At 39.8% G+C, this 26,761-nt stretch overlaps 1 protein-coding gene across 1 annotated transcript in view; it reads left to right on the top strand.

The window, feature by feature from the left end:
• Positions 1–26,761, top strand: part of ATP11A (ATPase phospholipid transporting 11A) — a 222,955-nt gene that overhangs the window by 103,820 nt on the left and 92,374 nt on the right. Inside the window, 1 exon segment of the mRNA XM_069094096.1 lies at positions 22,062–22,184. Coding sequence (XP_068950197.1) covers positions 22,062–22,184 — 123 coding nt within the window.

Genomic DNA, 26,761 nt, shown 5'->3' with positions numbered 1-26,761 from the left:
GTCTTCATCCCTCAGCTTGTTTCCCAAGCTATCAGCCTTGCACTGGCTACACTCTCCCTCTACCTTAGCCTCATGGTGCAACCAGGTCAGCTCTGTGTGACCCTTCACACTCAGCTCCCTAACCCCTTTTATCTAGTGACCGATCATGCTTTGCCAACCCCCAATCATGAGCTGCTGCCTGGGACTTGAGAAAGTCATGAAACTTTGCTGACAGAGCCCATTTACAAATTTATTTTACATCATCTCAACTGGGCCTCATTGCAGCATGGCAATCCTTTTATACCCTTCTGATTGATTGACTCTCCACTCACCACAGTGGCTATACCAGACCTTCCCATCCCTCCCCAAGCCTCTCTTCCCACCCCCTCAGCTAAAGACCTTGACTCAGGGCTTCCCTGAAGAAATTGAGACCATTTGATAGGATCGCCATCTTTTCGCGTAATATTTTATGAAGATGTAATATGGTAAATGGCTTTTAAAATATTGTAAAGGAAGGATGGGAAGGTAGTATTTTGGTAATTGATTGAAGTATAATAAAAGAACAAAAAAGAAAAAATACATTTGTTCTAATATAGCATGTGATGAGGGCTAAGGAGAAGTCTAAACAAAGTGCTGAAAAAATTTGGGAGAGGAAAAATGCACCATCCATTGAGATCACTTGAGGTTCCTGGATGCCTCTGAGGAGAATAGCAAAGGGAAGGACAACCCAGTTGAAACACTTGGTGTACCCTAATGCCTTCTTCTGATAAATGCTGCTTTACAGAAGAAAAGTTTACAGAGAGTCTTCAGGGGTTAAGCTTTACAACAGAAGATACTATCTTAATAATTTATTACTGGCGGGTTCAGGCAAAAGCCTGAAATAAAGATCTGTAGTCTCCTTCCTCTTCTCTATCCCCAAATCCTGTGCTGCGGCAACAGAACATGATGCATTTTCTTGATCAGTGTCATAGAATGCTAGATTTACAAGGGACCTGTGAGGTAGTCTACCCTTCAGCCCTTCTGCGTTGTACCTAAAGAAATTGAGCCTCAAAGATTTTAGGTGACTTTCAGTACTCACGTCTTGTGACTGCTGGGGCCATATTCTTTCCACTGAACTGTATTGCTGTTGTTTTATTTTTGTTTTGGGGCTTTTTGTTTTTGTTTTTTTGCTTTTTGGAGGGGGCAAGACAGGGCAATTGGAGTTAAGTGACTTGCCCAAGGTCACATGGCTAGTTTTTGTGTTAAGTGTCTGAGGCTGGATTTGAACTCAGGTCCTCCTGACTCCCCTGCCAGTGCCTGATTCACTGTGCCACCTAGCCGCCCTCCATTGAACTGTATACTTGTTGTTTCTCAAATAGAGGCATTCTATATGTTTGAAGATGTTATGATATTAGTAGCCCTTCCAGGTGCTTCTGAGAACTGTGTTGAAATCTAAGGAGACACACTTAAGTAATTGAAGCACCAGGTCAGATCTGAACTCAGATAAACTGAACAAATAGACCTTTGAGCCTAAGGATCAGGAGCCATATTTGATAACAGCCTGCTGCCCAAAATAATAATACCTTTTATATTTATAAACCAAGAAGGCTTTTGCAAAAGAAAAAAATCAGCATGCCCACACACTTCTGTGAGATGAAGGCGTGCAAGGCTGCAGGACGGCACTGACCATGCAGAGCCACGGAGCGACCCAGGAGTGCCTTTATCCGGTCCTAGCCTGACCCTTCTCTGGTTACGTCAGCATCCCCAGAACACACCATGCCCATGTTTTCTCCTTGGTTTTTCCCTGTGCTGAATAATGTGCGATTAGCAACTTTGTTGTCTTTCCGCAGCTCAGAAAGACAAATGTCCCTTTTAGAGTGATATGTTCAGCTGAGAGTAACAGCTCCAGTAGTGCAAGCTGTGAAGATTTTGAGATCCGAAGTTTGGTGATTGTTGTTTGATTGGAACTTGAGGATGAAATGGATTCAGGATTCATTTGCAAAAATTGATGATTTTTTACTTCATCTACAGACATTTTTTCCCCATCTTTTATTTGTTTATTTTTAGTTTTCAACATTTATTTCCACAAGACTCTGAGTTCCAAACTTTCTCCCCATCTCTCGCCTACCTCCTGCCCCCAAATGGCAAGCATACTGATTACTCCTTCCCCCAGTCTGCCCTCTCTTATATTCCTCCCATCCCCCCCTTCCCTCTTACTTTCTAGTAGGGCAAGATGGATTTCTATACCCCATTGCGTGTGTATCTTATTTCCCTGTTCTATGTAACAACAATTTTTTTAACATTTGTTTTTGAAATTTTGAATTCCAGATTCTTTTGCTTCTTCCCTCCTCACCTACCCCCACAGGGAAGACAAGCAATTCAATAGAGGTTATATATGTGTAGTCATGAAAACATTTCCATAGTAATCATGTTATGAAAGACTAGCTATATTTCCCTCCATTCTATCCCCCCCCCCGTTTATTTTATTTTCTCCTTTGACCCTGAACCTTTTCAAAAATGTTTGCTTCTGTCTACCCGTTCTCCCAATCTGCCCTCTCTTCTATCATTCCCCACGCCCCCCACCCCCACTACAGATATTTTAAAATACCACTGTGTACCTTAAACAGTCAGTTCTTGGTTACTTACATGTGGGTTATTGGTACCATGATTCATTCATCTAGTACACTGGGCATTCTTCCCTGCCACCTATTTGGGTCAGTACTATGACTCTGACTTTGAGCAGGTTTTTCCTGTCATGGGAAATGGGAAGTGGCCTCAGTCCAGGGGGTCGAATATCTGTCGTTTTCAATTTCCCTTCTAAATGGATGACTTACCTTTCAACTAGATAACCAAACCAGCCTTTGCATCCTTTCCCTTTGTCAATAGGTTGTTTTAAAGCCAACCTTCAGATAGGATCAGTTAAGTATTCAGAACTTAGTATTGCCAAATGATTTGCAAAAATTTCATCACTTGTTCCTATATTTACCACTGAAGGTCAGTACCTTCTGCCAGCCCTGAAAGGTCAAGGACCTTGACTTCGGGGTGCCGTGGTCCTCATGTGTCCAAGTTGTGAGTTGGACCCAGGTTTTTCTGGGTCTGAGGCCAGATCTCTTGTTTCCAGTGTTGTGTTGCTGAGAACTATAATCAAATCATCACTACTGCCATGGCCCGTGGAAGGCGGGCTCAGTCATCTGTCTTCTTGTTTGGTGTTTTATGTTCTCTTGTTCACATCTTTGTGACTTCCCTTACCTTAACCCCCTCCTCTGGTCACCACTACCCCATCATGTGTTTCTTTGCTCCATTAGATGTAAGCTCTTAGGGATAGCTAGGTGGCACAGTGAATAGAGCACCAGCCCTAGAGTCAGGAGGACCTGAGTTCAAATGCGGCTTCAGATACTTAACATAAAAACTAGCCGTGTGACCTTGGGCAAGTCACTTAACCCCACTTGCCCTACTTTACCCCCTCCAAGAATGTAAGCTCCTTTAGGGCAAAAACGGCCTCACTTTTATATCCATAGCCAGAGCTTAGCACTCTGCTTGGCACAGAGTCAGTGCTTGATAAATCCTCCCTCCTTCCCCTTCCCTCCCTCCCCCCCTCCTTCCTTCCTTCCTTCCTCCCTTTTTTTTTTAGAGAAGTTTTTAAGGGAAGTGGGATCTTTAGGAAAAAGGTAGATTGTAGTTATGGTGTTAGAGTAGAAAGAGTCCCATCAGGATGGAGCACTGTTGGATCGCTGTGGGATAGAGGTTGATTGCCATCCAATCCAAGAGCCTTTTGCCATCTCTCCCCATCCTCAATACTTCTCTTGTTTCCTGCAACTCCCACTGAAAAAGTGATGATGTGTGAACCTAGGGATTCTAGGATCGTAGCACTAAGAGAAACCGCAAAGACCCACTTTTGAGTCTGATTTCATCATGTTACAGATGATGAAACTAATGTGCAAAGAAGTTAGGTGTGATTTGTCCAACTCTTCTTCTGTAGATGAAACTGAGAGATTAGATCTGAGATGAGTTGGTATGAGTCTGAGCTGTGAAGAAGGACTATAGAGATCATTGGCAGGGGTTTGCCTTTATGTTAAAAGTCTATAAACAACATTTGTATAAATTACCTTTTCATTTAAAAAAAAAAGGAGGCGGGTTTTGGAAGGGGGAAAGCAGGACAATCAGGGTTAAGTGACTTGCCCAAGGTCACACAGTTAGTAAGTGTCAAGTGTCTGAAGCTGGATTTGAATTCAGGTCTTCCTGATTCCAGAGCTGGTGGCCTTTCATTTTATAGAATTAAAAGTAATGCAGATTGCGGTGGCTAGGTGCTGCAGTGAATAGAGCACCGACCCTGGAGTTGGGAGGACTTGAGTTCAAATGCCTCCTCAGACAGTTAACACTTACTAGCTGTGTGACCTTGGGCAAGTCACTTAACTGAAGTTGTCTTGCTTTCCCCCCTTCAAAAAGAAAAAAAATGTAATGCAGGTTAAGAAAGGATTATTGGGTAAAATTGAATCATTTTGGAAACGTTAAATGAATTTAATACAATATTACCTACTGATCCTATATATGTATACAGATGCTACACAGGGTAAAGCAGCAAAAATCAATAATTTAAAGATGAATCGTTGGATTCCGTGATTTACAAGTAATTACTGAGAGAAGTAGGTCAGGAAACAATTAGGTATTTATAACCATAATGAATTACTGAAATGATGTGTTTTCTAATATTCTTCAGAGAACTAAGAATATGCGCCAACACAAGACATATTCTGTTATTGCATAAATAAAGTAAAAGGTTATTTACTGTGACTTTTTTGAAAAGAAATTGACCACCTTTGCTCCCTTATCTTATGGTCTTACATATTTTGGGCTCACTGTTGTTCAAATCGAGCAGGATAATGCCCATTTCTGTTCACAGGAAGCACTGCCATGAGAGGCACATTAAGTGGTTTCTGTGGAGTCAGACAGAATAGGCAGCCTCCATCTAGACATTCATATCACTAATAAGATCTTTATGCTCTCATCTCTGGTTTCTGCAGTTTCTAGCAGAGGCACAAATATGAAGACACTTTTGAACCAGCATTTTGCTGCTGACTCCCACAGGGATTATAGCCCGGTTTCTCTGTGGGGAGTTGGAAACAGCAACAGAGACTCATGTCTGTACTTTCTTTTAGCTCTTTCCCCTTGAATTGAAATCTTCTGCATTTCAGGGGTTCAGCATCTTCACTGATGTATTTTTGATCCTGTAGCTGACCAGCTGAACCATGAGACTCAACCTAGTTGCTTTTCTCCTGCCTTCCCTCCAAGCGTAGGCTGTTCCCCAGCTTTCCTGTATTTTCCCTAAGCACTCTTCTGAAATTACTGGCTCAGGGACTTGCAGTTGTCTCATTAGATATTTTCTCGATGTTCTGAAAAATAGCTGCAGTTCTCCTAGAAGTTATATAATTTTTAGCTTTTTAGAAGTGTATGTGTATTCTATCATTTTTGTTTGAGAAATAGAATAAATCTGCCTCGTTTCATATCTAAATGGTTCTCAGGGCCAAGAGAAGTGGGTGGTGAATGGGTAGCAATGAATATGGAAAATACTTGGTTTTAGTGCGTGAAAATCAAGTTTATTTTGTCGGAAACCTGATTTGGACGTTCTGGATATTGGCAGGCCGCTTCTTATTTTGGCTGGCTGGCTTGTGCTCATTTGAAGAGGTTGTGCTTTGGACAACCCCATATCCTGAGATCCCTGACTTATCTTTACCCCAAGATCCCTTTCTTTTTATGAATACAAAGAAAGGCGAAAACAGTCCTTCCTTTCAAGGAACTGACGCTTGAACGGGGAGACAACGTGCAGAAAGAAGCTATCCTCAGGATGCACCTTGGACAGCATCTCAGAGAGGAGGAGGGCTGGAAAAGGCTGTGTGCAGAAGGTAGGACTGTAACTGACACTTTCAAGAAGACACGTAAAGCCAAGAGACAGAAATGAGGAGGGAGAGAAGTCTAGTCTGTTCTCCAGAGGGCAAGCAATGAAAATGTACAGAGCTGCTAGATGGATTGTTTTCTCTGAGTATCAGCTAGGAGCCTAGAGTCCCTAGGTCATAGAGTATGTGGAGGAGAGGAAGGTTTAAGAATACTGGAAAGGTAGGAAGGGATCAAGTTAAAAAACAAATAGTAGATCCTGTATTTGATTCTGGGAGTGATGTGGAACCACTCAGATTTATTGAATATTGGAGTGGCATGGTCAGACTCACACTTTAGTGTGAGCACTTTGATGGCAGTAGAGAGAGACACTTGTGACTGGGAGACCAACCAAGAGGGCATTGTAATCAGAGGCTGGAGGCTATAAGGGCTCGTACCAGGGCTGTGGTCGTGTCAGGGAGGCTCCATATGAAAAACAATGAGAAGGTACAGGACTCAGAGGCGAGCTAGTTGTGGGAGGTTAGAGGAAGGAGCCGAGGAATAGGCCTCGGTGTGTGTGTTCCTGCGGAGCTAGGAGGAAGGCGGCATTCTCAATAGTAATAGGGAAGTTAGGAAGAAGGGAGAGTTTGGGAGGAAAGATGATGGGTTCGGTTTTGCACTTGTTAATTTTAAAATAGCTATGGGACATTATATTCAAGATGTCCGATAGGCAGCTGGAGATGGAGTCTAGGGCTGGATAAATAGGTGTAAGAATCATCGGGATAGAGATGATGATTGCATCCATTGGAGTTGATGGGCTCACCAAGGGAAATAGTGTAGGAAGAAAATAAGAGAGAGCACAGGACAGAGCCTTGGGGCTACCTATGATTAGCAGGCACAATGTGGAACAAAATAGAGCCAAAAGAGAGTAGTGTCATGAAAACTTTGAGCCGGGAGAGGACCAAAGAGAAGAAGGTGATTGACATCTGTAGAGGTCGCACAAGGATCAGGAAGAATGAAGATGAAGAAAAGGCCATTAGATTTGACATTGAAGGTATCGTTGGCATTGGAATCTGTGCTTTGGAGAGAGCAGTTTAAGTTGAATGATGAAGTCTTGTAGAAGCCAGGCTCCAGAGGATTTAGAAGAGAGTGAGAGGAGAAGAAATGGAGGCACTGAGTGTAGATGATTTTCTGAAGGAGGTTAGTCAGGAGAGATGCTGTTTAGGATAATAGTTAATGGTGACAGATGGATCAAGTGAGGGGTTTTTGACAGTGGGGGAGGGCATGGGAATGTTTATAGGTTGAAAGAGAAAAATCAAAGATAAGTGAGGAAATAGGAATGACAGAAGGGGCAGTTTGCTAGAGGAGATGGGGTGAAATGGGATGCCTTGTGCCAGGAGGTTTCCTTGGCTAGAAGAAGGACCACTTCTTTATGGGAGACAGATGAAAGACAAGAAGGCATCTGAGTGAGGTAAGATAAGGAAGGGGAAAAAGGGAGTTCTCTACAAAAGGCCTCCATTCTTTCAGTAAAATATGAGGCCAGGTTCCCAGCTTAGGAGAGTGGAGGCAGTCAGGAGCCAAGAGAAGTGTGAGGAGATGAAAGGTTTTGAAAAGCAGCCATGGTGAATGGGATAGTGAATGAATGCCAAGGCAAGAGCTAGGACCCGGAAGAGTTGGGATGGACAGGTAGGTAGGGTGCCGCCTGAAAGATGGGGAGGTGTAGCAAGGGATGCTGGTTTTATGGCTGCATTTTGTTTTTATATCATAGTCATTTCTATCTTCACCCTCCTTCCCTCACCTCTCACCCAGTGAGCATGCCCTTGTTAGAAAAGAAGTAGTTAAGCAGGCGTAACCACCATGGTGTGCATGTCTGACACTGTCCCTTAGGAAGCGGTCCGTGCTGAACCTGCCTCCCCTCCTGGGAAAGGAAGGGGAACCGTTTTCTCACCTCTTCTCCGAGACAGTCGCTCATGGTAGTTAGAGAGTTTGGCTTCACTCTAGAGTTGTGTTTGTTTATGTTATCATAGGATTGTCTGTATTTTTTCCTGGTGGTGATTGCGTTACTCTCCATCCGTTATACACATCTTCTCAGCTTTCTCTGCCTTCCTCATACCCTGTTACATTCATATACCCCAATTTACCGCTATCATTCCCTAGTCCGTCGTTAAGCCAGCTTTCTTCCTCTTCTTTTAAATCAGCTACAACAATAACAACAACAAAAGAGCTGCTTTGAATGTTTTGGTAGATATGGGAACTTCTTCTTTTTGTCTTAAACCTGATTAAGGTGTGTATCACCTGGTAGTATCTCTGCCAAATGGGACAAACCAGTTTAGACATTTTTCTTAAAATAATTCCCAGTTGTTCTCCAGAATAGTTGAACCATTTCACAACTTCAGCAGTTTATTAGTGTTCCTGCTTTCCTGCAGGCCCTCCAGCATTGGCCATTTTCTCACTTTTGCCATCTTTACCAGAATTGTTTTTATTTGCACTTTTCTTATTATTAGTCATTTGGTATAACCTTTCAGAGGAAAACGAGGTGGCACAGTGCATTCATCTTCCTGAGTTCAAATCTGTCCTCAGGTACCTACTAGCTGTAGCTGTGTGACCCTGGGCAAGTCATTTAACCCTGTTTGCCTCAATTTCTGAATCTGTAAAATGAGCTGCAGAAGGAAATGGCAAGCCGCTTAAGTAATTTTGCCAAGAAACCCTCACATGGGGTCGTGAAGGGTCAGGCATGACTGAACGCCTTTCAGGTGGTTGTTGATGTGTGTGTGTGTGTGTATATATATATATATATATATATATATTTGGAGTTTTCTGTTATATATGTGGGAATATGTACATAAATGGATATTATATGTATATTTATATGTGTATCTATAGCCACACAGAAAATTCCAAATTCCGTTGTGTACAGATATTTATTTTGTGATTTCAGGTCACATGTGCAAAACCATAAAGACAGTAATCCCTGGGGGCATGTTTCACATGTTGCCTAGGGTGCAAAAGTGCTTTGTCCTGGCTCAAATAGAGGTGTCCTGCATATGTGAATTAACTAAATATAGTGAATCTGACTCCAAAGAACAAAGGCAGCATAGTCATCACAGCTGAAGCTGCTGGAACTGCTTAGAGATAAGCAGGGGAAATGCCTGTGATATTTTTACAAAGATCTTTGAATTGTACCATTTTCTTATGCACAGACAAGAACCTTTCAGAAAAGGTAAACTGACACCAAATAAGACATTGCTTAAATGCTGAGTGCCTGCAGGGTGAAAAAATGGCTATTTATAGGAAACATTTCTCTTAAAATGGGCCTAACAATTTCAGGCAGAATCCCTTGTCTAAATGCAAGTCAGATAATAATGTTTCGTTGAATATAATTGAAATTTAAGCCTCCTATTAAGTGACTGACATGAACTAAACTTGATTTTAGGCACCTCGTAAAGCTTCGTCTCTACCAGCATGTTTGCTGTCTCACTAGATGAGGTACAGACTGGCGTAGTAGAAGGAACGCTGGACTTAACTCAGCAGGCCTATGTTTCTTTCACCCCCAGACTGCTTAACTGCTCTGGGCCTCAACTTCTCCATCTGTAGAATGGGGATAAGTAATATTTGTACTACCGACTCATGAGGTTGTTGAGAGGAAAGAAAAAAAATTATTTTAATTACATTAAGTGACCTTATCTTATTGATGACACTCTACCATGTACACGAGGGGAGGCATATATAGACATATGCACGTGCACACACAAGCGCATCTCAAAACAAAGTAGATGGAAGGTTATGCTCTCCCTCGGTACCAATAAGCTGTTGAAGTTTGCCAGGAGTTCCGTCGGCTGCTCTGACACTCCAGAAAGAAGAGAGATATCCTGAAGTGTAAAGGATTGACGGTCCAGAATGACTTTGGTCTGGCTGCTCTTAACTTGAGCACCTGTGGAACCCACCCTTTTCTCAGCAATAGATTATCCATTTGTAAATAATCAAGAGTTGACTTTAGGCAGGTGGCTCTTTATGAAGTGAGCTGTTTATATTATTTCAGGAATGACTGGGTTCCGATATCTAACTATAGTCTTTGCTTTAGGCTGTTTATCGTCATTTTTTTTCCCTTGGCCATAAGCTCTCTGCATTGATATTTCTCCACCATTTATAATCAGCGAGGGCTTGTTATTTGGATGGTCCCATACTAAGCACCTGAGAATACAGAAATGAAGCAGTCGCTGATTTTAAGGAGCTAATGTTCTGTTGCAGGAGACGACATGGACGCGGATGTTATTGTGAAGTTATTTCAGTCATGTCTGATTCTTCGTGACTCCACTTGGGGTTTCCTTGGCAAAGATAGTACAGTGGTTTGCCATTTCCTTCTCTGACTTCCTTTTACAGATTAGGAAATGAGGCAAATGGGGGTAAGTGACTTGCCCAGGGTCACACAGCTAGTAAGTGTCTGAAGCCAGATTTGAACTGGAGAAGATGTCTTTCTGACTCTAAGCCAGGCACTCTCTCTGCCCATTTGTATACAAAATCAGTGCACAGTAGTTTAGGGTGAGAAGGCCCTAGCTTGGGAGAAATCAGACAACGTGGCCATCAGTGCGAAAGTGCTTAGTATAGAAGGAAGAAAGCATTTTCACTCCAAAAAAAGAGAGAGAGCCAGATATAAAAAATAGAACCTTAGGGTGGTAGTGATGAAGAATACCATGTTAGTATACCTTGTTTCCCCCTAAGGATGGTGAAAGAAATCTATTCCCTGATTGGGAAAAATGATCACTCTCTAGCAACTTGTGATAAAGTACTTTTGGGAGGTTCTAAAACTGACTGATTGGAAGCCAGATGATGTCAGAGTTGATCTGATTTTTACCCTTTGAGATAAAAGGTGCTTTAGTGTATTTGCTTCAGTGCCGGACCCTGAGCCCTTGAGAAAGATCAGAGGCAGGATTCTGTCTCAGGCCCTTGAGTACTTTTCCCATCATTATGATTACTTGCTGGATCAGTGGTAGTTTTGAAATTTCTACAAGTTAATCAGGAGGGAGCTACTTGATTATATAGCCTGAATAGTAACAGGTGACACAGTGGATAGAGTGCCTGGCCTTTTATTTTAGTTGGGAAGATTCAGTTTCCTGAGTTCAAATCTGGCCTCAGACATTTAATAACTGTGTGACCCTGGGCAAGTCACTTAACCCTGTTAGCCTTTTTAGAAGAGGAAATGGCAAACCACTCTAGTATCTTGGCCAAGAAAACCCCCAATGGGGTCATGAAGAGTTGGATACAACTGAAAACAGACTGAATAACCACAATATAATCTAAAGGCAATCGGTCTAGAAACGTGGCACATTTTCAGTGTGAGTTTTAAGTAATATTAACAAATGAAAATATGGATTTGTACAATTAATAAATTAAGAGATTCTTTACCAAAAATATAAAAATAAAAGGATTAACAGAGTAATACATTTAAGTAATGACCCCTGCCCAGAGCAATTTAAATGATTTGAAAGATAAAGATAGAAATCTGGTTTATTCCCAATTTCTTCAGCAAAATGTTCATTACGTAATTGACTTCTATAGCCCTGCTATAGAAGACTAAGAGAGAAGAAAATTACTCAATGTAGTCCAATCTGCACATCATTATTGTTTTTATGATTAAGTAAGGATAATAATAGGGCAATTAGGTAGTATAGTGGATTGAGCACTGACTGGGCTTAGAGTCTGGAAGACTTTTCCTGAGTTCAGATCTGAGTTCTGCCTGTTTTTTCATCTGTACCCCGGAGCAGGAAATAGAAAACCATTATATTATCTTTGCCAAGAAAACCCCAAATGGGGTCGTGAAGAGCTGGATGTGTCTGAACAACAATACTGATAAGAGTTTGCAATAGCAGTGCTAATGGTGAGTGGTGTTATTGTAAACTCATGAAACTGAAAAACCACCCAAGCAACAAGTTGTTGTTTGGCCATATGAAACTTATTTTTTTTGTTAATTTTCTGTAGTCATAGAACTGTGTTCTGGAAAAGGAGGAGACTTTAAGAGTCGGAAAAGGTCACAAATCCCTTTGGTAAGGGGCAGAGACATGCTGTTGGATGAGGGTAACTCATCCAATTTCAGCACACTGCTAAAACTTTTCATCAGAAACTGTGATAGAGGGGCAGCTAGGTGGCGCAGTGAGTAAAGCGCCGGTCCCTGAGTCAGGAGGACCCGAGTTCAGTTCCAGCCTCAGACACTTAACCCCCACACAAAGAAACTAGCCGTGTGACCTTGGGCAAGTTACTTAACCCCAAATGTTCTCCAAAAGGCAAAAAAAAAAAAAAAAAGAAACAGTAATAGAGTGTGAGATTAAAAGGGGATGGGTTGGGGGGCAAAGTTAATGAGGACCATAGCATTTTTTTTCTTTGGTTAAAAACTGCTCCAGAGTATCATATTTGAAAAGAAAATGTTTATATTAACTGTAAAGTTAAGCTTATGTGCTTAACTTTACAGTTAAAGTTTTTGATAAATAACTAGAGGAAAATTAGTGGTTTGGAAAATTATTAGTCACATCTGTGAGACTTGTGCAAAAAGCCCTGTCTGAGTCTTAGGCAAAACTTTGTCATTTAGATCAGGTGATTTTTTTTTTCTTTTTGGAGGGGAGGAGGGCAGGGCAATTGGGGTTAAGTGACTTGCCCAAGGTCACATGGCTAGTAAGTGTTAAATGTCTGAGGCTGGATTTGAACTCAGGTCCTCCTGACTCCAGGGCCTGTGCTCTATTCACTGTGCCACCTAGCCACCCCTAAATCAGGTGATTAAGATGTGGCCACCATTTATTTGTGGGCATCATACCAAAACTACAGTATTATATTGGGAAGGGACAATAATATTAAAAGCTTAAACTATACAATGTGTGACAACATGACAGCAAACATCTTTATAATATAGATTGACAGAGTTTTCAGTGGACCACCACGGAAATGAAAATCGAATCCTGACAGTTAGGCTAAAGCTATGTTTGCAGTATCTTTTTCTGAAAGATAAAGTATTCTGTGTGTGTGTGTGTTCCCATTGACAGAAGATATATAAAATCACACATGATCTTTACCATTTCTATTAAGAATAAGTATATTATGACTAATGTGAAAATATGTTTAAAAGGAGTGTCTATGTAGAGATTATATCAGATTGTATGCCAACTTAGGGAGGAGGAAAAAATTTAAAACTTGTGGAAGTGAATGTTGTTGAAAACTAAGAATAAATAAAGGAAAAAAGAAGAACAAGTATGTTAGCAAAAGAGAGTGGGGTGGGGAAATAGTGGTTTAAAGGAGAAAATATCCGTGTGCTCCATGGAAAAAGAACTTGATGTTCAATTAGGCTGCTTGAGGAAGCAGGTAAATACTTGCCTTCCCAACATTCCACTTTACAATTGCTTCCAGTTTTACTCCTTGAAATCATGTGACATCTTGCATTGTAAGAATTATTTAACAAATGCATGTGGAATTAAATTCAGTTTTAAAAAAATGAAAGCCTACTCCCCTTATGTTATTCTTATCTGTTTCTTGTCCTGGTCACACAGATGTAGACCTGGGAAGGACCTCGTCTGGTGCAACCCCTGAGTTTTACTGATGATGAAACTTGAGGTAGTTGCTCAGTGTCATATAGGCTGTAAGTAGCAAAGTCAGAATTTGAACTCAGGGCCAATGATTTGCAGGTGTGCTGTTCTTTCTATTACCATGATGCTGTTTTCACTACCTAATTAGTATTGAATAGGGGCAACAAAAATATATTCATTCTGTCTCCTTTGGATTATCCCAAGTAGTTAATTCATTAAAGTAATGGAGTAGGTTTTGTTGTCTAATGAGTACCACTGCTTTCCTGTTTTCTGTACCATATTAATTAGTAATTAGGGACAAAATCACATGGCCCGCCTACTCCATTATTGCAACTAAAGAAAAAGACCAGCATTAGCTGGTATTATGCTCTATTGAGTTCCATTTTACAAAATGCTAACTCATAGCATTTCAAAGGCAGGCTTCTAGTGATGTATCTCGTTTGAGTATGCTTTTTTATTATTATATAGGGAATCTCAAGTTCTATTTAAAGAAATCCATCATATATTCATGGTTTGGGGGTATGTTGAAGTCTTATTCTCAGATGCTAGGAAATAGTAGGGATTAATTTTTAACTAAATGCTTTTACACACTTGAAAGCCTCACAATTGAGTATCTTTTGAAATAGAATGTACCTTGGTACTTGAATGGAGAGGGGCTTAGTAATATTTGAAGGAAACTTGCCTTATGGAGTTCTTGGCACTGACCTCTGGAGTATGATACCACCTTATAGTCTTTCTTTAACAAATATCATGTGTCACCCAGTTCCTCCTGCCTGGAAGGCAGACAAACTATCTTGGGCACCAAGATTTGTGTGCTTTACAAGCAGCAGTATGACCAGGCCTGTGCATCTAAAATAGATTGGTTTTTCCCTCAATAAATCCATGAACTTGCAATAATTAAGGAATGGAGGACATGTCTTCCAATATTGGTTTTCAGGCAGTTTCACCTAGAGATATAGTGATTTGCCACTGTTTTTCTGCTTCTGGCCCCTTTGTTTCCTCATTTATATGCATATAAGATTTTATTTATGGGGGAGGTGATGGTATTAAAGATGGTTCTTTTCTTTTTCTGCATTGTCTACACATTATGAAGAAGACCTGGGAAAACAAAATGGGATGGAAAGTCATCAAATCATAGAAAGTTATGGTAGAAGGAGGGTCTCGAAGCATAGAGTTCATCTAGTTTGACACTGAACCATGCATGACCTTTGTGGCCTTCCTGACACATGGTCATCTAACATTTTGTTTGATATAGCTTCTGTATTAATGAAGAGCTCACTCCTTCCAAAGGCATGCTGTTATTATTACTCTTTTGGTCTGCTGTAATTTTTAGGAAATTTGATCAGCTTCTCATGAGTTATTTGTAGAGAACTTGTGCTTTTGGTTCTAAGTGCTGAAAAACCAGTTCACTGAGAGAAATGGCTATTTTTGTTTAAGTCTTAATTCATCAAAGATAGGCGGTTTACATTTTGCCCAAAGTTACCAAAGAACTCATTATCTCCAAAGTTCCAACGATTAATATAGAAAAGGAAAAAGGGAATATCTTATTGCTCCCCAAGAGTGGGGTTCTCTCCTTGGGTGAGATCTCATGGGATCACTATGGGATCATAGTGAACGGAATCGATTTAGTAATTCAAGACAAGGAAAACTTAACTCTGAAAATTAAGAAATTACATAACCACTTTTATTTTTGAGAGTTTTGCTGCCCTTTGCTATAAAACCTATTCATTATATTAAAAAAGAGAACATGGAAAACAGTGTTCTAGATAGTTAAATAATTCCATGCTGTTAAATAAGACTAAGATATTTTTAACTCACCAGGTCTTAAAGCATCCAAATTAGTGAGCAGATTTAAAACATCTTAGAATGAATGCCTGCATTTTCATCTCATTAATTATCTAAAGTCATCAAACAGCTAGTTCTAGGCTTAACTTTAATAATTATACTGTTCATTGCTTTGGGTTATTGACCATGGAGTAATTTGGTTTGTGTGTATGCTTAATTATTTAAGCTCTCTGATCACTGCCAAGTGTTAGATTTAAGTGGATACTGAACTGAACACATTTATATATTAAAGAACTCAGGTTACAGAATAAAGTGAGGGTGGGATTACAGCTGATGCTGAAGAGTTAGCTCATTAGTTGCAAACATTACTGGAAAAGTAACCCATCTGCCTATGTATTTTCAAATTGAGCTTAAATCTCTTACATATGCTGGCAAAATATTTGGGTTTACTCATAACAAATGTTTAACGCAGAGATTTTTTTTTTCACATCTAGTTACGAAAAGAATATTGAACAAAACTAGGGACATCCTTTCTCTGCTTCTGTGTGTGCATGTGTTTCTGTATATCTGTATACACGCAAGTCCCATGTTTTTTACTCTTGTGCTTTTTACAATGCACACGTGCAGAGGTTTGGTTTTTTTTAGCTTCTGCTTCTTAGCACACCTTTCACTGATTGCAGTTTCTCCTCTTTAGAATATCCTGTCAGAGTACTTGGCTGGTCTTATTGCTATCATTGTTTTTCATCTAACCTCAGCCATGCCCCAGTATTTTAAGGGGGGAGCACCCAAGCACAATTTTGACCATTTTTCCCTCTGCCCTGCCTATTTGTGAAGTTGCTTGGTGAGACCCTATCAGTTAAAAGAGTTCTAGGAGACGCTGGTCCAAGACTTCCTTGGATACCGTTTGATGATTAGAGTTCATAGGAAATTGTTTGAGAATCTAGATATAACGTCTGTGTCTATTAGCCTCCTGAAGGAAATATTGACCTTTTGAATTCAAGGGATTCTTTTGTGATGAAAAAACAATAATAATAATAGCTTAAATTTTTTTGGAGACAGTTTGACCCCAAATAATGTCCCCAGTAGTTGAAATTTAGAGTATCTAAAAAAGGGTTGGAAGTTTGGAAATCACACTATTGGATTAGTAGACTGAAGCACAAAGATTCTTAGGAAAGATACAAAGTCATATCTGATCATTGAATTTTACTGGTGCAAAAGTTGAGTTCCGGAGAGATTGTTGATTTGCCCAGAGTCACAGCATGTGTTGGAAAGGTGTGGCAGGTGTAGCCAGAATGCAAGTCTCCTAACTCCTAATGTTCTTTACATACTGCCTTTCTGTAGACGTCTTTGAGCAAAGCATACAAATTTCACATAATCACGTTATCATGCCATGTATTCTCTGGGACTGACTACATTTGGCCTATTCCTCTACCAACTTTTGTTGGCACATAAGTGCTTCTTGGTAGATCCTTGGTCTCACTGATAGTTGTACCCCCATAATATACTGCGTATCACAGCTCACCCCACACTTTCTCAACTGGTGTGACAATTGACTGTGTCCTTCTTCCATAAATTCCCAGTAGTTAATCCACCCATTCTGCGGAGAGGCTTCCCTGTTCATCTTTTACCGTTCAGTGCTCGTGCTAATACAGCCTTCAGGCTGGTCGTCTCCTCTCCCCTGTTTTCACTGCACGATCGACCCACCTCCTTTTATGATTATATATTCACATGGCCACTTCTTGTGAACAAGTCATCATTAGTAAGACACTAGAGCCTATTTATACCCCTCTATTGCCTTTTGATTGTAATTCTTTGGGAATGATGGCTTCCCATGATTTGAAGTACTACTTCTGTTTTTTTTTAAAAAAGAGGTTTAATTTCTAATTTGCTTTTTTTCATACTTGTTGAGTATGTAGGTTGAGGCAGCACAGATTTTAAATGAATATAAAGAGAAAATTGAGAGCAGCTAGCTATTGCAGCACAGTGGATAGAGAGCTTGGCCTGGAATTGAGTTCAGATCTGGCCTCAGAGACTTGATACTTGGGTGACCCTGGGCAAGTCACTTAACCCTGTTTGCCCCAGGTCCTCATCTGTAAAATGAGCTGGAGAAGGAAATGGCAAGCCGCTCCAGGATCTTTGCTAAGAAAACCCCAAATGGGGTCACAACTGGAAAAGACTGAATGACAGCAACAAAAGAGAAAATCACATGATCCTTGATCTTCTATCTGAGCACAGCAGAAAATTATCTTACAGTTTCTGATTTCTCAAAAGGTAGAAAAAGTAGAAAAGTTTTAAGTGATGTTATTACTGAATAAAATGTCATTCTTACTCTCTTGCTAAAGAAATCACTTTTAGGATTACACTGTAATTGCTGAAGAACTAGAGTTGAAATATATCTTAACTCATGTTCCCCCCAAACTCAGTTTAAATCTGTTGAGCTTTCAACTGTTAATAGAAACACATGATACAGAGCTTTTTATAGTTCTTTGGTTGTAGCTTTTAATGGGTTTATTAAGAACAGAGAAGAAGGAATAGAATTCATTGTTCAAAACCATGACTTAATTCACCCTTTTCCTATTATCCAGATGTTGTTTCTTAAATGAAGTGTAACATCTAATACCTGGACAAAGAAGGAATCAGTTGTTCAAAGTGCCCCCCATGGGATTGTCTTTTGTCCACGTTTGCATCCATATGGCATGTAGAAAAGAGCTTTTCAGAGCTCTGACATGTCATCTTCCTGCCATCCCCTTTCCCACTGTAGTCTTTTGTAGAATACTAAATACATGATGATCTTATTAAATACTATATATATATATATATATATCACAGCCTTTTGGATTCTGTTAATACTTCAGGGGATATAGGAGGCCCGTTGCTTCTTGAACAGTATGTGCAGCTTTTATGTCATGTATAGATAGTTTCTATATTATTGCATTCACTTTCCTTTTTGATAACTAGAAGTCTCAGTGTATCTCAAGATATATAATTTTTTTTTTACCTAATCCTAAATTAGAATAGTGATTTGCATTGATGTTAATTGAAATAGCACCTGCTCTATTGAGTTATTTCTTAGTTCCATATAGTAATGTTTCAAATTTTTTTACTGAATTTAATTTGGAGATTTTGATAGCACACAATTTTATTGGACTTTTGAGTAGATGGACTGGCCTTAAAATTTATTCTTTTGAAAATTTATTTTTACTATGTTCTTTTATGGGTAGACATTGTTCTTGCTATAAGACTAACGCAGTTACAGGGGGGAAAAAAACCATATCCCTAGTCAAGATAGCACCATCCTAGACCAGCTACAAGGAAACAGAGTCGTAGGCACAGGATTGGGGCCATTTAACTAACTGCTTTCTTTAAAACTTAGGAGAAAAAATTTGTTAGAAAAATAAATTCCAAGAAACACTGAGATTCCCCCCACCCCCCAATGTGGATTACTTTTACCCAAATGATAATATAGATTTTTTAAATGGACCCAGGACTGTGAGCAGAGGATTATTATGCCATCAGTTTGACCTTGTTTCAAGAAAGAAAAAAAAGGGGGAAAAAAAGGAAGTCAAGATGTGTTTTTCCTTTGATGTGTATAGATATGTTTTGTATGTTCCCAGTAACCTTGAAGAAAATTGTCAAAACCTCTCAATAAATATTATTACAACAAAGGCAAGAAATTAGACTAGTGAATTCCCAAAGACAAAGAGCTGGAGATATGATAGGATACATAAACACACACACATACGCACACACAGAGAGGTGGAGAACATTAGATAGTAGCTATCAAAAATATATACGAACACTAATAATATAGCAAGAATCATTTCTTCACATATGGTCATTGATAATTCATGTAATATTCCAGGAGAATTCACCTCTTGGAGGTCAGGAATGGTTTCAGTTTTGTCTTTGTAAAAACAGCGTAGAGTAGAGAACCTGCCTCGGACTTGGGAAGAGCCAGGCTTAAGTTCTGCCTCTGATACTGATAGAAGACTGTGTGACCTTGGTTAACTATTTAACCTCTCAGTATCCCCAGCAACCAGTTGTAGAGAAGGTACAGGTTTGCATCGATGTGGGCAAGGGGGTTCCTTGGTAGGTATTTCCCACCTAACACAAGATAAAACCATAATCTCCCCCCACTGTCCAAGATGTATTCTCCACTTTTAGCCTTGCATTTAATAAATGTTTGTCTTGAATTAAATTCATTTAGTCGATAAATATTTATTCGATTTCTACTATCTAAAGATTACCAGGAATTGTAGGGACAAAGAGAAGGATATGCAACTTTTAAGAAGTTCATAGTATAGTAGTGGAGGTTCAGACATGTATGCAATTGACTAATAAGCAAGTCATAAGACATGCTGAAAAAATACATCCAAACACATAGAAATTCTCTCTGGTTTGTCGGAGTGATCACCAGAGCCAGCTTGTGGAGTAACAGCTTCATGCAGTAACAGGGTTTTCAAGGCAGGAATGGACAAAATAATGGTGGGCCCATTAACCTCCTTTCAAGTATAGTTGGTTCTGTTGCACCAGTAAAAACTGACTCTTTGATTGCTCATTTTAGAAGCAGAAATTCTGACGGAGCAGTACGGCGCCCCCACCCCCCACCCTGTGTTAAAAGCATGTAGTCTGATTGATTTTCCATTGCTGTGAAGCATGTCTGTATTACAAGTCCATTTGTACTTCATCTGTTTAACACTGCTGTGCTTGATAATGAAGCAAGGAATCCAGATGTTGTTATAAAGAAGGTCCAGCTTTATAATCCCCAGGAAGATAGAATACCAAATTAATCGTTAATGCTCTTACTTGATATTTCTTGTGTACCATCACCTGTGGTGTACTGATCACTGCAGATGGGCTGCACAGATGCAAGAAAATAGGTAATGGAACCTGGATGATTTTGGCAAAGTCAGCAGAGCATTACTGGCCAGAGAATACTAGGGTCGTGTAACCTGCAGCAGACAGACCCAGCTTGTAATCCTCAAAATCCTTCTTGGCCACGTGTCATGAAAAGACATAGGATTATGTAATTTAGCAGCAGGATTTTTAAGCAATGGAGAGCTAGTGAGTTTAGACATGATGACATAGTCAAAACTTTTGGCGAAGAAGGATATCAAACTTTAGATTCAGATGACGGTCAGTCCTGCTCAGTGGCAGCTTCATGCATCGTTGAAGATCAAGAGATTTCAGAGTATCTCTGTATTTGTGATTCTTGTGAAAGGTAGGAAGATGCATTTTTCAAGAATTTAGAAGAGCAGAAATGCCTTGAACACAACAGGGTATAGTAGAAAGAATAGATATGGAAGTCCTCGGGGGACCTGGGCCTCCACCCCACCTTAGCTTTCTTTTTGACCTTGGGCAAGACACTTACTCTCCTATGTCTCAATTTCTGCATCTTTAAAACGGCTGTATCTTCCCACTTCCATTCTGACCTCTCTCCATCTTTCCTCCAGTGCCATATAAATGCCTTATGCATAAATCTATTTTCCAAACCCTTCAGTGAGAAACTGTTGCTTATGCAATAAAACCCGAACTTCTTTGTCAGCTGTTCAATATCTTCCATGGTTTGCAGCCAACTTAGCTTCTACAGACTAGTCAGACTAGACTACTTGTCCATGAATACACTCAAAAGATTTCTCACCTCTGCACCCTTGGTCCTGTTTGTTATTGTTCCCTTGCCCTCCAACAGCTCAAAGGTCTCCTCTTCTAATACCTTCAAATGGCCAGTCAGTTCAGGTGACTTTTCCTTTCTCAAGACATACATAACATTGTTTATAATAGTCTTGTAGACTTTGTTATGACTAGATGATCTCTAAGGCTCCTTCCAACTTTTAACAGTCAATGTTTTTATTTTATAAACTTTGGAGAAGGAAATGACAAACCATTCCAGTATCTTTGCTGAGAAAGCCCCAAATCAGACACAACTCAATAGCAAAAATTTTTATATTCATATATACAAAAGATATATATATCTTTGTATGTGTAGAATAGGTTATTTTTTATTTTTTTTTTTTTTTGGGATTAATAAAACAACAATTTTAGGCGCACTTTATAGGTCAATGGCTTTTTTTTTTTTTTTTTGACCAAAGTGTTTTCTTCATTGAAATTCATTCTCTACCTTCTTCTGTATTGGACACTCAGATCCTGCTGGGATGGGGAATCTGTGAGTTCAGGGCTTTTGCTTTTCTTGCAGTTAACTTTGAGAGGAGCAGAGTGATTTCTACTTTATTTTTAGAAGATAGCATAGTTAATGGAAATCTAATGATAACTCCTATACCAGTTTTAGCCAGTGGCTTTCACCATTATTTTCTTAAGACTTTTATCAGAGATTCATAGAATGTCAGAACTAGGAGTAGCTTTGGAGATCATCTGATTTTACAGAGCTGTTAAAGTTCTCTGTTTTCTTTGTGGAAGTCTTAAAGTTTTGCTAATGCATTCCATTTCAAAAGAAATTGATTCTTTGAGATGTATCTGGCAAAATAATGCTGCCATACTAGTTAATGGAGAAACTGAATTGTCAGCTGTGAAAAGGAGTTTTCACTGCTTACTCTGGTATATTTGTGTCTTTTTTTCATGTCCTATTGAAGGAAGTCAGTCAGTGATTTGAAGAACCTAAAATATGATTACTGGGTTTTAATCAAAAGTAGTTCTTATAGTAGGGGTCCCAAGGGTTCCATCTCAGCCAGCTGCATTTTCCTCTTTTTTGGGTAGGTACGTAAGTGAATGGGTTGATATATTTCTGCCAATGTCCCAATCAACCAGAAAACGTTAGAATTGTCATTGGTAAGGATAAAAATTCCAGTGAGAAACATGACTTGTTTATCTGTCTGGCCTTTGATGTTTATATTTTAAGTAACCAAAGTTGATTTCTGTTCTTTTTTACAGTGTGCTGGAGAAGAGAATTGGGTTGATAGTCGGACCATCTATGTCGGACACAAGGAACCCCCTCCAGGTGCTGAAGCATACATTCCACAGAAATACCCAGATAATAGAATAGTCTCTTCCAAGGTAAGTTTTATTATTAACCTACATATTTATTATTTTTTAAACTAATTTTTTTCAATTAGCAAGCATTTATTTTCTCTCAATCCCACCTCTTCCCCCCAAAAAAATGAAGAGAAGAAAGTCCCTTGTAATAAATATATGTAGTCAAGCAAAACATATTCCCATATGGATCATGTCCAAAAATGTATATCTTACTGGGTCCTGTTTCCTTCACCCTTTGTATTAGGAGGTGGGTAACATGCTTCATGAATGGTAAAACAATTTGTAAGTAATTTGGTTTCGCTGCTTGATAATAAAGGTAAGTGATAAGATGGAAGGACTTCAGTAATGTGTGTATATGGAATTTTATTCCCCCTCTGGCTCTACAAGGAACTACACTTGATAAAACCCATTTTGTTGTCAGGGTGTCTAGGTGGCTTAGTGAATACAGCACTGGCCCTGTAATCAGGAGGATCTGAGTTTAAATCTGAGCTCAGACACTTAACACTTACTAGCCGTGTGACTTTGGGCAAGTCACTTAATTGCCAGCCTTTTCCCCTCCAAAAAAAAAAAAGAAAAAAAAAGACTAAAAAAAATTTTGTGACAGAAATATTTTGTTTTACAATGAGTAAATATTTTGTAATTTTCTGATTAAAGTAAAGGTTGGAGTGTGGGAAATATTGACCCTATGGAAAAAATATAACTACCAAGGGTATAAGAGGAAGATGCGCTGGAATGGCTCTTGAACTTTGACACCTGATTGAGTTTCTTGAGACCACTTACTCTTTTGCAGTCTTTCTTATCTGACACCTCCAGAAGCAGTTACTCCTCTTTTTCCCCCATTTTCTCACCAACACCTGATGGCACCCTTTCCTTTTTTCTTAGAATATTTCTCCTAATTTGTCTCAGTCCTTTGAAGCTGCTGTTTTAGGGACTCAGTTTTCCAAACAAACAAAGTGGCTAATGCTGATAAAGGCAGTAAGCCTTTAGTATACTTTAAATCGCAATAAGGAATGTGCTTAACTTGAGGCCCCCAGTGAGAACAAGGAAGAGTGTGTGTGTGTGTGTGTGTGTGTGTGTGTGTGACTAGGAGATGTCTAGATTGCAGTCTCTGAAGTGACAAGTCGGATCTCTGAAGGGTTAGGATACATCTGTGTCTTAACCAGCAGGGTGGCATCCGGCCCTGGGTAAAATCATCTTCGGGTCACGCAGTAAGAACAGGAGGAAGACTCAGTGGTCATGTGAAACCCTCCCTCTGGGTTCAGTGCCTGTTTTATGCTAGGTTCCTGCTACGCTTCCCAATTGGATCAGGGTTTTGCAAGATTACAGACGAGAGCCGAGTGTTTCCTTACAGGAGGGCAAGAGGGAGTTGGGTTTTGCTCAGGAGGTTCTGATTAGTTTCTCTCTGTCATTGTAGGCAAGTTTCCATTAGTTGTGAAATTGGCCATTTCCAGAAAGAAAATACCAAATTGTTTGTGGAAGGGGGAGTGGCAGGATGTGAGGAACGTCCAGAAAAAAAGCTCATAGTATAGTACCGAACAGGAGGGCCAGGCATGTCTACAGCAGAGACGGCCCTTTTAGAAGACGGCTAGCTAGGTTCAATAAACCAGAGGGTTTTGGGGCTCGACACAGTTCTCATGGTTCTTCTCATAGGGAAGTCTTTAGGACCTCTCCTGTACTAGAGCATGCCAGTGATTTCTTTGATATCAGTAGGAGGCGGGCTGCATTGGGAAGCATAAAAATAGGATTTTTTCACAAAGAGCTGTTTAAGTTGCCAGGGAAAATTTAAGTAAGATTCCTACTTTATCAAGCTAATTTTACCAGAAAAATCAAGAACAGGAACTAATAAATTGAAATTCTTTGTACTTTAAAAAAAAATAGACTGGTTAAATATTCAGACTTTTAGAGAATGTGTAAAGTATCCTTGACTCCTAAGAACCTTTTCACTTGAGAGGGGTTAAGGAGTGAGCAGAGTACACAAAAGACTTTCATCTCTGCTTTAGATTCAGGAAGGGAATTGTGATCGCAATTCAAGGATACTTTGAATGGTGTAATGAAAGATTCAAGTGAATGATGATCTATGATTTTTAAAATTATACAGGTAATCGTGTTCCTGCCAGGAAAAGCCCTTGGAAAGATTGAAACCTGGACGTTGGGGCCGTTAGGGAAGCTTTTGTTTACTGTCTTAAGTTGGCCTTTGGCTAAGTAAATCTAGAATTATTAAAAAGTTAATTCTTTACAAGAGAATACATAGAGGATTTCTTTGAATAGTAAGAACTTTAAATCCTCCTGCAAAGTGGTTATTTTAATGATTTTTAAAAGTTTTATTGATGCCTTTTTTTTTTTTTAACAACACTCATTTCTCATTAAATTCATGCCACTCCATCGGTTGAAATTCTCCCCTTCAGTAGACATTTATTAAGTCTCTTCTATGCACTGGGCACCAAGAGACACGTGGCTATGTGTGTAAATGAGTGTTGGGAAGGGGGGAAGGGAGGACTGCTTAGAGCCCTGGGGCTGGCTGCTGGCAGAGGCCCATCACCAGCCGGTGTGGCCTCCTTTCACACAGCCATTACTGTGAGACTGGGTCTCATTTCACCATCATTGAGACGAGATTGGCCATGCTGAATAAAAGGATCGAGGCAGTAGAGCCACCTTGGAGATGAGAGATTGAAGGGCTTAGGGAGCTACTCCCAGAAATTATATCTCCACGTGATTTGCCATTTCCTTCTCCAGCCCATTTTACAGATGAGGAAATTGAGGGAAATTGGGTTAAGTGACTTGCCCAGGGTCACACAGCTAGTGAGTATCTGAGGTCAAATTTGAACTCAGAAAGAGTTCTTGACTCCAGGCCTGGTTCTCTGTGCACTATGGCGCCACCTAGCCACCCCCTTCAATAGAAATTTAATTGCTATTGAATAATTTGTGAACATGATATATTCACATTAATTCCTCCTCAGAAGAAAAGAAAAACAACTCTTAAATTTCCCTACGTCTTAAGTGTTCATCGGCAGCTTGCTGGTGTAGTAGATAGAGTGCTGGGCCTGGACTCAGAAAGACCTGTGTTCAAACTGGCCTCAGACTCTTGTGGCCCTGGGCAAGTCACTGTACTTGAGTTTGCCTCCATTTCCTCATCTCTCAAATGGCAGTGATAATGAGAGCACCAGGGTTATTGTGAGAATCAAATGCCATAATAGTTTTAAAGTACGTGGCCCAATACCTGGTGCCGTCAGTAAATGCTATATTAAATGTTAGCTATGATTGCACAGATAGAAAATTCGTTCTTGCTGTATCCAGGGTTTGAAAACATTCTGTCTGTGAGGTGAGAAAGTTACTGAATCATCTGTGGTGATTATACGATCATAGCAGTAGAGCTAGGAGGCCGTAGAAGCCATCTGGGCCGCCTCTCTCGTTCTGTAAATGAGAAGTCTGAGAACCAGCCAGATCCAGGTATGAAGGGACCAGACTGATAACTGCTTCCTTTCATCCTACCCCGTAATCATACCATTAGATAAAAAGGAACACTGAAATTTTCTTTTTAAAAAACTGAAGTGACCATGATTTTTTGATCTGCATTTTAAGAGGGAGTTTTTTACCTGGACTTCTCCTCCCCCCAAAATGAATATTTATATTTTATATTGTTTGTATAGTTTATATTGTTTGCTTATATTCAGATCTGGAAAGCCTAAAAAAAAAATAGAGTTCTATTTGTTTTTCAGTTGTGTCTGACTCTTCATGACCCTAATTTGGGGTTTTCTTAGCAAAGATGCTGGAGTGGTTTGCCATTTCCTTTTCCATTTCAGTTTACAGATGAGAAAACCGAAGCAAACAAGGTGAAGTGACTAGCCCAGGGTCACACAGCTAGTAAGTGTCTGAACTCAGGAAGAGAAATCTTCCTGCCTCCATGTGGGCACTTTGTCCTCTGTGCCACCTAGCTTCCCCTTGAATTCTATAGAGGCAAAATAATAAAAGTGAGGAAGCAGAGCCTGAGGTATAGATGAAGGAATTAGTTACCGGAATATAGACCCTTTTCTTTCTTTTATATTTTAAATCTAAATGTAGCTTTGTTAGACTCCTGGCACAGTTTCTGTTCCTTCCACCAATTTTTCTCTCCACAAATGAGAATGAAACCATAGTCCTATCTGGATTTATTCTATCTGTAAATAAAGCAGTGATCGATTTTCCAAGACTTTTTTTTAGGAATATTGGATCCGTTTACAAATAAATAATTGTTGGGGATTTTTTTTCAATTGCTCTTGATAAGAAATTACTTTTGGGTAGCCTTCAAAGAAGAGTGCAGTCTCAGTATCATTCAGCTGTAGTTGTCAGTAAGTCAGTAAACATTTATTAATATGCTAAGTTCTGAGGATGCCAAGAGAGGCCAAAGAGAGCCTGTTCTCAGGGAGTTCACAGTCTAATGAGAAAGATACCATGCGGACAAGTATGTCCAAATGAGTTCTGTACAGGATTAATTGGAGGTGATCGGCTCAGCAGAGGGAAGGGACTAGAAGGTGGGATCTTGTCTGGACCTTGGAGGAAGCCGTACAAGTCAGGCAGTGGAGGTGATTCCAGACCTGGATGTCAGCCAGGGAAAATGCCTC

Source organism: Petaurus breviceps, unplaced genomic scaffold (genome assembly GCF_028583685.1).
Source record: "Petaurus breviceps papuanus isolate PSGF00001 unplaced genomic scaffold, PetGlider_PUasm1.0 214, whole genome shotgun sequence".
NCBI classification, from domain to species: Eukaryota; Metazoa; Chordata; class Mammalia; order Diprotodontia; family Petauridae; genus Petaurus; species Petaurus breviceps.
The sequence above is the reverse complement of the archived record's forward strand: the minus strand, read 5'-3'. Positions and strand labels throughout refer to the sequence as shown.